General features: G+C 35.3%; 1 protein-coding gene across 2 annotated transcripts in view; it reads left to right on the top strand.

Annotated features, from left to right (window-relative positions):
• Neto2 (neuropilin and tolloid like 2) overlaps window positions 1–13,375 on the top strand; it is a 64,623-nt gene that overhangs the window by 26,938 nt on the left and 24,310 nt on the right. Inside the window, exons 3-6 of one of the 2 annotated variants that reach the window (XM_031340667.1) lie at window positions 1,167–1,307; window positions 1,880–2,128; window positions 7,831–7,854; window positions 7,956–8,083. In XM_031340667.1, the coding sequence (XP_031196527.1) occupies window positions 1,167–1,307; window positions 1,880–2,128; window positions 7,831–7,854; window positions 7,956–8,083 (542 nt within the window). Of the gene's footprint in view, window positions 1–1,166; window positions 1,308–1,879; window positions 2,129–7,830; window positions 7,876–7,955; window positions 8,084–13,375 lie in introns of both variants that reach the window. The other variant, XM_031340666.1, reaches the window with a different exon arrangement.

Below are 13,375 nucleotides of genomic sequence, written 5' to 3'. Positions count from 1 at the left end.
CTATTCATATTTTTCTTTTCTTTCTTTTTTTTTTTTTTTTTTTTTTTTTTTTTTAGGAATGTACTTCTTAGCCAAGTGGTGTTGGCACACTTTAATCTCAGCACTTAGGAGGCAGAGGCAGGCAGATCTCCGTGAGTTTGAGGCTAGCCTGGTTTACAGAGCAAGCTCCAAGATAACCAGGATATACAGAGATACCCTGTCTCAAAAAAAAAAAGTGCTTTTTGTTTTATGAATATATTTGCTTTCCTGTCTCTGGGAAATTACATGGAATCCTGTTGTTACTGGTTGGTTGGTTGGTTGATAACTTAGGTTTGTTGTTTATTTTAATTTCATTGCATGGGCTGTCTTTACCTAGGGTTGCTTTATTGTGTTTTCCAATCTATTTTTCATACTAGAAGCTTTCTTCAAATTCCTAGTTATCCCTTTATATACTTATATTTAAATTTATATGTGTACTTATATTTTAACTTGCAAATATATGTATATATACTTACATATGTGTTTATATCTTAATATATATTATATTTTAACAGGAACACTACAACTGATCTTGAGTTGTCTGTAGGTATAGGTAGGATGTGGTTATCATAGTTCTTATCTTGGATTTGAACTGACATTTGGGACTCTCTGATCTGTATGATTAACCCTTTCTTAGATAAATATTGGAGTCCTCAAAAATAAATCTGTTTCCTGTCAAGTCTCTGTTACTTCAAGAGACCAAGTAGGAGAAACCTAGGACTATCATTGAGTTTGTTAACATTTGCCAACCTCCAAATTTTCAAGTTGCCATTTTCAACCTCAGCTGCTCCTGGTAGTCCTCAGTCCAATAATCCTACCTTTCCTTTACCAAATAAACGTGCCATTGCACATGTGGGTGGAGATCAGAGGAGAGCTTGCAGGTTCTCCCCTTCTACTATATGGCTTCTGGGGGTCAAACTCAGGTTGTCAAACTTGGTGGCAAACTTACCCTCTACTATCAAGCTTTCAAAATAAATATACAAAAGCTTTCTTGTACTTCTGCTGTACTCAGTTGGTTATACTCAGTTTGACAGTGGTTCTTAAAAAGTTATATATGCAACAGAGTAGGCAATTGTTTTAGAGTGTTGAGGGAAAGAAAAGAATGCTTATTATGTTTTGTTATAATGATATTTGAAATTCTGTTCAAGATGGACAAAATATTGGAATCAAGCACATTCCTGCAACCCAGTGTGGTATTTGGGTTCGAACCAGCAATGGAGGTCATTTTGCTTCACCAAATTATCCTGACTCATATCCGCCAAACAAGGAGTGTATCTATATTTTGGAAGGTATTTGACAAATCTTTTTCTTTTGTGAGATGAATTTTACTTCTCTGTAAAACTGAAGGCATTAGCTAAACAAGTTTAAACAAGTTGGAACAAAAATTGAATGTGTTTGAGTTAAATAAAAACAAAGATTTATAAATATTGAATACACTAACAAAATGATCGTTAAATATTAATGGGAATTTTTAATTGTTTTCTCTAATAAGGAATATAAGTTCACTGATGTACCTTACTGGGCCTCTGTTCATGTTGATGAGCTCCTTGGTTTTTCTCTATATCACATATGGTACATTATTTTCTATAAAGTAAGCAAGCATTAGCCTTTCACCTCTCCTAATTTTAGTCAGCAAAGTATATTTAGCTAATTTAATAATTGTCATATACCACAGGGAAATATTACTGTAATTCTACAACGTAGCATGATTATACCTGTAAAAGAGTTTTATTATGGCTTCTACATGCATAGTTCACAGTGTGATTCTCTGATGTGGATGAAGCATTAAAGGGGTTGATTTGTCTTGTCTGTCCCCACATGTCTGTCTCCTTCATCCTGCCCTGTTTGCTTACTCTTTTAGCTGCTCCTCGTCAACGAATAGAGCTGACCTTTGATGAACGCTATTATATAGAGCCATCATTTGAATGTCGGTTTGATCACTTGGAAGTTCGAGATGGGCCATTTGGTTTCTCTCCTCTTATAGATCGTTACTGTGGCATGAAAAGCCCTGCATTAATTAGGTCAACGGGAAGATTCATGTGGATTAAATTTAGTTCTGATGAAGAACTTGAAGGACTAGGATTTCGAGCAAAATACTCATTCATCCCAGGTAACAAATTAACTGTCCTTAATAAATAAGTTATCTTTCAGTATATCACTGATTTTAGAATCAAAAAGTTAGAAAAGGAGAATTTGGGCTGAAGAGATGGCTCAGGAGTTAAGAGCACTGGCTACTCTTTCAGAGGTCCTGAGTTCAATTCCCAGTAACTACATCATGGCTCACAACCATCTATAGTGGAATCTGATGTCCTCAGCTGTCATGCAGGCACACATGAAAACAGAGCGCTTATATACATAAATAAATAAATATTTTTAAAAGAGCAAAGGATAATTTGATCAAGGTAATGAAGACTAAAGAAATTGTCATAGTCAAAAAAAAACAGTCGAGGAACAAATAAAGAAAAAATTTTAATAGGGAACAATAGTCCATATATCATTCTAATTTTGTGATTTATCAGATAAATTTGCATTTTCTTCTTAAATACCTTTTAGGGAACAATTTAAGACCAACAACATAAAAATAAATATATTTTTTAAAAAATAATTCAATCTATTTTCACAATTTCAAAAATTTGTTTCATAGATTATTTTAATTGTACTCATTAACTATCCATAAATACTCTAGATACTATTTAACAATAAAATTGATACTACACCTCCATTTAGAGGGCTAGATCTGAGATTGAGTCTTCTCTACCATCCAGCAGCTATACACTTAAGCACAAAGTTGTGCCTGAGACTTGATAATAGTAAAGTAGTTATACCTTCTGTATTTGTTCCTGGGACTGACATAACTAATTAATGTAAATCTGGTAACTTAAAGAGAAAACAATTTGTTGTAGTTCTAGAGGCCAAAAATTCCAAATCCAATAAAGCCTCCCCCCCCCACCCCCCAGGAACTGAATATGTTCAATTTTGTTGGGAATGAGTGGGATTGAGACAGTCTCTCTATGTAGCCCTAAATTGTCCTAGAACTCTCTGTGTACATGGTGCAAGCCATGAACACTGCCTTGCTCAGTTGAGATTAAAGGTGTGTGCCACCACAACCAGCTAGTATCTGTTCTTTATCTCTTCCATTGTTCTAAAAAGACTGTTTGTGTTTGTGACCATATTGCTCTAGCTTCTGACTTCTCTTTTTTGTCTTAAAATGCTTTTTCTCATTTATTTACTTATTTATTTATTTACTTACTTATTTCTGTGTCTGTATATCTGCATGTACGTAAGCACAGAGTGCCCACAGAGATCAGAAAAGGGCATCATGTCCCCTGAAGCGAGTTACAGGTGATGTGAGCTTCCCTGTGGGTGCTAGGAACAGAAATCTCATTCCCCCTGAATAGAACAGCAAGTGTTCTTAGATGCTGGTCCATTTCTTCAAACCCAGTCTTCTTAAAATTCTTATTGAAGTCTTTAGTGTTGTAATACAATATCCATCTTTTTTTATAACCATATAAAGTAGAATTCACAGGGACTTGGATGTGGATATATCTGGCCACTGTTACAATGTCAGCCTACTATAGATAGGTCTTCCCATGCCTGATAAGCACCCTGATCAAATGCTGTGAGAGCTCCAAAGCTCCGTCCAGTGAAAAGTACCCATAATCTGATGTAGAAACTCAGAAATCAGTATGTCATTGTGCCCAAGGAGCTTACACACTTAACAGAATGAAAAAATAACCTCCTGCAGCAAGTGTATTATTGTTTTTGTTTCATTTTTTTCTGGCAGAAATTTGTTAATTGAAAAATACACAAATGAAACTAATTATCTTGTCACACTTTATGCTTAAAATCATGAAAATTTGGTAGTCTTGATTAAGTCTTAAATTAAGATGGATTTCTTTATTCAATAGGCTTTTTATAAAACTGGTCATGCTCTGCATAAAGCTCTATTACTAGCTTTTTTTTCTTTAAAAAATATAACTACTTTGTATCTGAATCAGTAAGCATTATATAAGTTATTTGCATTACTGTTATCTATTTAATATTGAAAGGACAACATTTTCAAACAGGAAAACTTGCTTAATGGATTTCAATAGCAGTTTTAGTATCACAGCAAAATTGAGCAGGAAATAATTATCACACACATCCCTCCACTCCCCTGTATCCACATCTTGCCAAAAGTGGTATCAGTACAACACCATGGGTACATCATAATTACCCAAAGTTAGCTTACAATATAATATAGTTCACCTTTGGTATATATCTGATGATAAGTATATGTGATAAATATCATATATCAACTGTTACTATGCAGAACAGTTTCACTGCATAAAAACTTCCTATGTTCCACTGTACATCTGTCCCACATCCTAAATTTCTAGCAACCACTGGGCCATGTTTTTCCATTTCTGTATCATATACAGTTAGGATCATATAGTAAGTTGACTCTTCCAGGTTGACTTCTTTCACTTAATTATATAAACACAAGATTTTCCATAGTTTGATAGGTGATAGAAGGTGTGTGTGTGTGTGTGTGTGTGTGTGTGTGTGTGTGTGTGTGTGTGTGTGTGAAATTTACTGTATATATGTTTGCTACTGTTCATGGGCAGAGCTTAGTAGATAACTTGTAGGAATCAAATCTCTCTACTATGTGGACTCCAAGATGAATTGAGACATGTGCTAGGGAAAATTAGAAACAAAAGGGAAAGTTGTATAAATCCAGTTATATAAATTACCTAAAGTTGTTCACCACTCTAGTTGGCAACATGAACCTGGTAGAGTGGGGCCTAAAAATGAGGTAGATTAACGTTTAATGCAATAGCCAACTTTATTGAGAGCATCAGGCAATTTATATGCTGGGTACTAAGAAGAATCACATGAGTAAACTGTTCAGTTACAAGGACAATCCACACATGACAAAAAAATATGTTTTTCCATAGAGGCATCTGAATAACAACAGCTGAAATAACCTCACTCCTATTATCTACACCTGGGAGGAGCATAAAAACACATTACAAGAACAATTATATGTTTTGAAGAAACTGAGGTCACAAGTCTCTTGTCTTGATTCCTTGTTTCCTCACGAGTGCTCAGACTTCTCATACAACTCATTTTTGGACTGTTCGAACACCAAGTGATAAAAATTTAGAAAGTAGAAAATTAGAATTTTAATGTGTATAGACTTTCCTTTTTGATAATGAAAACTAGTTTTGAATATAAAACAGTGATTATTTAGTACTAAACTAAAACTAAAACTGATCTCTACACCAGAAAATGGTTAACATAGCTAGGAATGTGCCACAGCTACTTATAATGAGCTACTGAGGAGGTTGAGATAGGAAGATAGCACATTTGAGGACAGACTGGGCTAGATGTATGGTTTTATCTCAGAGGGGAAAAAAAAAAAACATAGTTTCTATGCTATGCTTTATCTAGAATTTATTACAACTAAAATAGGGTGACTTATTTTTCTCAAAATATCTAATGTAAACACAAGATGACTGAGTAAACACAAAATACCTCTGTGAACCAGTTCACAGAGATTTGAGACCAGTCATTTGTCACAAAATAATTAATCTGTTTAATTGGTCAGGTATTTAATGTTTACTGCCTACATTAACTGGAGTAATTGATGTTTTACTGTCATAAAATGCTATTACAAAGTGTATATGTGAGTCACATTTTCACAAATTTAGAGTTCTTGAAACAAAACAAATAGTCAATAATAAAGACATGTTTTTCAGGGCCTGGGAAGATTGGTTTAACTGCTTGCTATGCACATGAAGGTCTACACTCCCATGTAAAAGAAACCCTGTGAAAATGAGAACCTGTGTGTGGCAGCACACAACTGTAACCCCAGCACTGGGAGACAGAGACCAAGAGGATCCTTGAGGCCTGACCCATTCAAAATCTTCAGACTCTAGGTTCAGTGAGAGAATAAGTTCAATTAGAGATCCTGTTGCTAATTTTTTTTTTTAAAAAAAGTGGAGCATGATATGGAATATATACAAGTAAACCTCTGACCTCTTTAAAATATTTTAAGCATTTTCAAAAAATATGTTTAAAATAAGTAACCAAATTTGGGTGTAAAAGATGGCTCAGCCAGTAGAAAAAAGCATTTGCACATAGATTTAATTTAATCCCCATATTCCCACAAGGTGGCAGGAGAGAACTAACTTCTGCAAGTTGTCCTGACCTCCATATACAAAACTAATTAAAACCAACCAACTTTTATATGTAAAGACATTCATTTTGAACAAAAGTAGTTTTTGGTTCTTTTAACCTATCAAGAGAAATTTCTATACTCTTTATAGGTAAAGTACAGATAAGTTGTAAAGTGCTTAGAATTTCTGGAGTATTTTATTTTTGCACCTTATAGGATTTCTGGTATTACATTTATAGAAGTATCATAAATATTAAATAATATCTATTTTATAGATGAGGAAACTTAAGAATTAAGTACTTTTCTTATACAGTAGCAAATCTAGGACTGTATTTCCTGGGGTTTTTTCTATTGTGTCATATTACTTTTTTCTGTTAGACAGAAATTCCCCAGTTTTTTAATCTCTAAGAAAAACAACTCATCTCAATAAATATGTGATGTATAATCAGCTAAAATATAACTGTTTCTGCTGTTATTTGAAGGCATATTTCCAGTTATACACTATACAGTATGTTTAAGGCCAGCCTATATGCACTTATAATTGCAAAGTGGATCTCTTCTAATTCAAACCCAGTCTGGTCTACATAGTAAGGTCTAGGACAGACAGAGCTATAAATAAAAACCTTGTCCAAAAATAATAATAATAAAAATAAATCTTTAAAAAAAGAAAGAAAAATAAGTTTGATTAATTTTCCAAAAAACTACTATAGCATTTCCCCAGTGTAGTTTAAGATTTTGAATCTGCTTTTTTTTTTTTTCTGTGAAAGAGCTGGTGCCTGCTAGTTGACTCATTAAATAAGAGTATGTTTAGTGGCCAGGCAGTGGTGGCGCACACCTTTAATCCCAGCACTTGGGAGGCAGAAGCAGGCGGATTTCTGAGTTTGAGGACAGCCAGGGCTACACAGAGAAACCCTGTCTCGAAAAAAATTAAAAAAAAGTTTAGTAAAACTTTAAGAACAATCACTGAAATGTGTTTGAAATTAAGATAATAGTTTACTTCACTTTCCAGTCTCTAATCTGGATACTTTCTAAAGTATCTTCAATTAATGTCAGTATTAATAGGAATTAAGTGTCCTTTTATTTGGAGTAAACCATGTATGTGAAATAGTTTTTCCAGATAATGTATATAGTTAGTCTTACATTTACGGTTCCTATTTTAACCGAGAAATAATTACTGAGGTATCTGTATAATATTTTTGAAAAAAACATTTGACTGATTAAATATGAACTATTTATAAGCCAGTAGCACTGAGTATTTTTATATTTGTAAATATCACCACTACTCATTGAAGCAGACATTTTAGAAAACACTTAATATGGCTCAACACAGAGGAAATATATTACTTTTAAGGCTGAACAATATTCTGTTATATTAAATATACCATATTTTATTTATCTGTTCATGTGTTAGAATAATTACTACAATTGACAGTTAATGTTTACAGTAGCAATAAAGAATTCATGATGAAATCAAAAATACACAAATTTTCATTAAATGTTAATCCCATAAACATTGTTGTAAATGAGAGTGATATGCAGTATCTGTCAATGAACATGTCCCTTAGGTTGATATGTAATGATGCCTTAAACATAACTTTAAGTTAGCTCTGAAAAGCTCAGTACCAATGGCTCTCTTCTCTTTTCTGTTACAGATCCAGACTTTACTTACCTTGGAGGTATTTTAAATCCCATCCCAGGTTTAGTATATTACCTCTTTCTTTGTGTGACTTTTTTTGTTAGTTTTATTTTTCTTTGAATATCTTTTTTTTCCCCCTAGATTGCCAGTTTGAGCTCTCAGGAGCTGATGGAATAGTACGGTCTAGCCAAGTAGAACAAGAAGAAAAAACAAAGCCTGGACAAGCAGTTGATTGCATATGGACAATCAAAGCTACTCCAAAAGCTAAGGTATTGTTTGTTGTATATTGACTTACTTCAGAGAAGAACATTAGAAGGTGTGATTTCTATAATGTGTTGTTTGATTCATGTAAATATTTGTGATTCTTTAAGTTCTTTTGTTCCATTTACTGTATTGGGGACCTATGAAGATCAAACTGGTTTTGTAGTTAAATAAACTGAGATAGAAATAATTTAAAATATTATATGTGTGTGTATATATACATATATAAAAGTTTTTTTAATTTGTTTGTTTGTTTGTTTGTTTTTTGAGACAGGGTTTCTCTGTGTAGCCCCGGCTGTCCTGGAACTCACTCTGTAGACCAGGCTGGCATCGAACTCAGAAATCTGCCTGCCTCTGCCTCCCAAGTGCTGGGATTAAAGGCATGCGCCACCACCGCCTGGCTTAATTTTTAAGTCTGTGGATGCACAAAGGCATACAGCACATCTCTGGGAGTCATAGGACAACTTCATAGATTTGACTTTCTTCTTCTGGGGGTAAATTCAGGTCACTGGGATTGCACAGCACATTTTTTTACTTGCTGAGCCATCTCATCAACTTCATGTAAAGATTCTTAATCTTCAAAGATTATGATTTTTACTCTTATTGAATCATAACTGATAAATGTAAGTATTGATCAAACACTTGGGTTTTATGGAGGGGGTGGTTTTGTTTTTGGGGTTTTTTTGTTTTGTTTTGTTTATGGTGAGTAAAGTAGTCACTGTGTAGGTGTGAAGCCCTAAGTTCAGATGCCCAGCATCCACGTAAAGCCCAGACAGCTTTGTGGTAGTACACTTCTATAACACCAGCATGGGGGGGGGGGGGGGGACAGACCCCAGAGATTTGCTACTCAGCCAATCCCGCTGAAATGGGGAATTCAAAGTTCAGTGAGAAACTCAGCCTCACAAACTAATTAGATGGCAAGCAAGAGAGAAGATACTCCATGCCTACCTCTGGCCTACACATGTACACTTACAGTCAGTCAATCTCTCTCTCTCTCTCTCTCTCTCTCTCTCTCTCTCTCTCTCTTTCTCTCTCTCTGCTGAGGAGCATTAGCCTGCAAGAAGTTAATATATTATAGAGGGTTGGTCATATCAGTGAGAAATAAAACATTGAATCACAGTTCATTGTTCTCACTGTGCTGCCCCCTGCTGATCATGTGAAACTTATGGACAGTGGTGTATAAAAGAATGCTTTTAAATAACTCTGAGAATGATGGTTGACTACTTTTGCTTTTTGTTTTTAATTTATGCTTCTAGGATATCAACAGAGGTAAAATTAAACTTTATATATTTGTGAGAAAAAGGAAAAAAAGGAAAGAAGAGCTGAAAGAACATATGATTTGGGTGCAAACTGGGCTACATAACTGAGGCCCTGACCCTCCCACAAAAAAATATGAAAATGAGATTTATATTTGGAAAATGATAGGTAACCTGAAAACACTTTAATAATCTATTTATTTTATGTGCATTGGTGTTTTGCCTTCATGTATGTCTGCATGAGGGTGTCAGATATTGGAGTTACAAAGTTGTGAGCTGCCCTGTGAATACTAAGAATTGTACTTGGGTCCTCTAGAAGAACACTCAGTGCTCCTAACCACTGAACCATCTCTCCACACCTCCTACCCGCTGAAAACATGTCAAAAACACTCATAAATTTTGGATAAAATTTGCCAGGTACTCCTCAAAGAACAAATATAAGTTCAAAATAAAGCCATTAATTCTTATGAAAACAGACAGCTGTGTATTTACTACAGTAAAATAAAATTGATGTTATAAATACCTCTAGTGACTTCAGTTAATTACTACTGCTCAGAGGTGGATATACCAGTTTGGTTTTAACACTGACTCTGTCTGAAAAAATAATTAAATCAAGCTTAGGGCTTGTGTGGTCATTGTGAAGCCCTTACAAACCTTAGACTAAATATGAAAGGGTATACAAGGAAACATGTTGTAGAGGCTTGTTCTCTGGTGAGATGGGGCTAGGATCTCTCCTGTGATGTCATACCTAGAAAATTACCTCTGCATTTGGGATGAATTAATATTCCCCGATCAATCCAGGAAGCAAAAGTCACAAAAATTAAAAGGGGCCATATCCTAAGCTCACAACAACTTTAAGGCACTTGTCAAAAGTTAATCCATAATAGCCAAACATACTACAGAATTTGTATCTGTAAAACTCCACTGAATGTTGCCTCCCAATCCCACATTGGGTGACATCTCTGCTCGTAGTCCATCTGGAGGTAAGAACAGACAAAACAAAACTTCAGTCTCCTAGATTTTAGATTTCCAAGAACTGTGTTCTACAAGAAAGAACAGAAAGTTAAGGAAAGAAAAATGACCGGGTAGATTTTTTTTAACTTTTTTAAAAGTTACATAGAACTTCAATAATGAAACAAATTGTTACTCAAAGAACTGAGGAAATTTATTAATAGGCACACATAGCATTTTATGGAATTTTTTCAAGAATTGATGAAAGCTATAAGAACAGTAGCTCCCCCACCCCAAAAAATAAATAAATATATATCTTAAATGATGTCTAGATTGAGCCCACAGACAGAAAAAAAAAAAATTAAACAACTTGAGAATAGGAAGATTGTTTTTTGGGGGGTTTTTTTTGTTTGTTTGTTTTGTTTTTGGTTTTTGGTTTTTCGAGACAGGGTTTCTCTGAGTAGCCCTGGCTGTCCTGGAACTCACTCTGTAGACCAGGCTGGCCTTGAACTCAGAAATCCACCTGCCTCTGCCTCCCAAGTGCTGGAATTAAAGGCGTGCGCCACCACTGCCCGGCAGGAAGATTGTTTTTAAAGGGATATTCTTTATTGATAGCATGTATTTATTACATATGGGAAGCCATATAATTTATATAGTACATGTATGTTGTAGCATACATGTAGAGCACAGAAGATAACATGCTAGAGTCAATTCTTTCATTTCTTGGGACCCATGAATCAAACTCAAGTTATCAAGCTTCACAGTAGGTGCCTGTACCTACTGAGCCATCTTGCTTGCCTGATGCTATTTAGATTGACTCTAGAAACCTTCCATAGTGAAATAGAATCTCAAAGACATGGGTATCTTAAAAGTAAGAAAAATAAGAGCTGGTAGCCTATATTTCTATATCTGAACTGATTTAAGAAGGCAAAGCTGAAGGATTTCTGGGTAAAAATAATAAATGAACTGAGTGCTACATTTAAAAATCAAGTAAGTCCTGCTTGTATGATAACTATATATAAATATTTAAAAGGAAATAAGAAATGTGACTGGGAGTTGGTTCAGTGGGTAAAGTGCTTTCTGTATAAGCATTAGGAACCTGAGTTTAGAATTCTTACACCCATGTAGGGCAGCTGATTAGGACCGGGCATGTCTGTAACCCAAGCACTGACAGAGAGGGGTAAAGTGGAGGCAGGGGCAGGCAGATCCAAGTAGCCAGTCACTCTAGATGAAATGCTGAGCCCCAGACTATTAACCCTGTATCAAGAAAAATAAGAAAAGGTAAGAGGATGACACCCAACATCAACCTCAGGCTTCTAAATATCAATGCTAGGCAAGCATACCTCTACACATGAGAATGTATGCATATTGCATATGAATGAATGAATGAATGAATGAATAGTAAGAAATGCCAGCAAATACAAAAAAAAACGCATAATTTGTTAAGTAGGACTCCAGACTAACAACAAAAACATAATTTAAGATCTTGCAGATTAGGTTCTCAAAGTACACAAAACATAAACTAAAAACATTCCATTTACAGTAATTTTTACTTCAATAATTAATAAGCCAAAGGTAAAAAAAAAATTAAGGCTTTTAAAATTTAAACACGTGGTATCTTGGTCATAGCACCCAGTGAGTATTTTTCATCAGCATAGACTTTTCCAAACTTGATGTACATATTAGACCAGTGTTTCTCACCACAGGGGTCACCTAAAATCATTAGTGAACACAGATATTTGTATCATGATTTATAGCAGTAGCAAGATTAAAGCTATGAAGGAGCAACAAAAATAACTTTATGGTTGGAGATCTATAGCAGTGGTGGTTAATCTACTATAATCTCGGAGGCAGGCACCCAAATGTTGTGGATTCTCAAATGAAACACTTACACACACACACAGCCTTATATTTAATATGCATTACTCAGCTCAATGACTAGGCACTTCCAAACCTCCCCACGGCTAACACACACTCCCTTCCAATATTTCTGAATTATTTCTTATAAAATGTATATTCCTGGTGGTTGGTGAGATGGCTCAGCGGGTAAGCATAATGATGACTGCTCTTCCGAAGGTCCTGAGTTCAGATCCCAGCAACCACATGGTGGCTCACAACCACCCATAATGAAATCTGATGCCCTCTTCTGGTGTGTCTAAAGACAGCTACAGTGAATTACGCTGGAGGGCCAGAGCGAGCGGGGCCTGGAGAGGTCCTGAGTTCAGTTGCCAGCAGCCACACACGTGATGGCTCCCAGCCATCTGTACAGCTACAGTGTACTCATGCACATAAAATTTAAAAAAACAAAAAACCTATATTACATCTTGGTCACTCCAGACCAGGCCCATAGCCTCCCAGAGCTGACTCTTATCTGTTGGCAGTCTCTTTGTCCTACACTTCTCAGGCCTGATCTTTGTGCTTTTCTGGCATGGCATTCTACCTCCTCTTGCGTCAGTTCCCTTACCCAGGAAAACTAAAGTCCCACATCAGTCTTCCTGTCCTTCCATTGGCCACCAGCAACTTTATTTATCAATTAAAACCGACTAGGGTCAGGGACCCATGGCATTTTACATTTAGGAATATCATGTAATTTTTTGAGAACCCAGTTAACATAATACAAACAGTAAGAGCAAAATCCACAACGCTTCCCCCTTTTCATCCATTAGAAAGGACTTTTCTCTCAGATGTACATTGAACATGGTTATAAGTTATGTAAACTATAAGTTATGTTATACATTAATAACATCTAGTCTATCAGTTTTGTCAATTTAGGTATATTACTCTAACATCTATCCTAACTTGAAGAGTTTATAATTTTGTACCTGAATTATGTTTTGATTTTAACTTGTTTTACCATATAAAAACTATCTTTTCAAATCTATATCATCTTCTACGCTAAACAACTTAAATTTGAATACAAGGCTATAAGTAGTCTTCAACCCCGTGAAAGATCCAAGAGTGGATTAAATATTACCTGACTATGTAGGAAGCACAGAAACATAGCTTTTAAAACTTAACCAATTTAGCTGGGCGGTGGTGGCACACGCCCTTAATCCCAGCACTTGGGAGGCAGAGGCAGGTAGATTTCTGAGT

The sequence above is a fragment of the Mastomys coucha genome, unplaced genomic scaffold (assembly GCF_008632895.1).
Source record: "Mastomys coucha isolate ucsf_1 unplaced genomic scaffold, UCSF_Mcou_1 pScaffold22, whole genome shotgun sequence".
Lineage (NCBI taxonomy): Eukaryota > Metazoa > Chordata > Mammalia > Rodentia > Muridae > Mastomys > Mastomys coucha.
The sequence above is the reverse complement of the archived record's forward strand: the minus strand, read 5'-3'. Positions and strand labels throughout refer to the sequence as shown.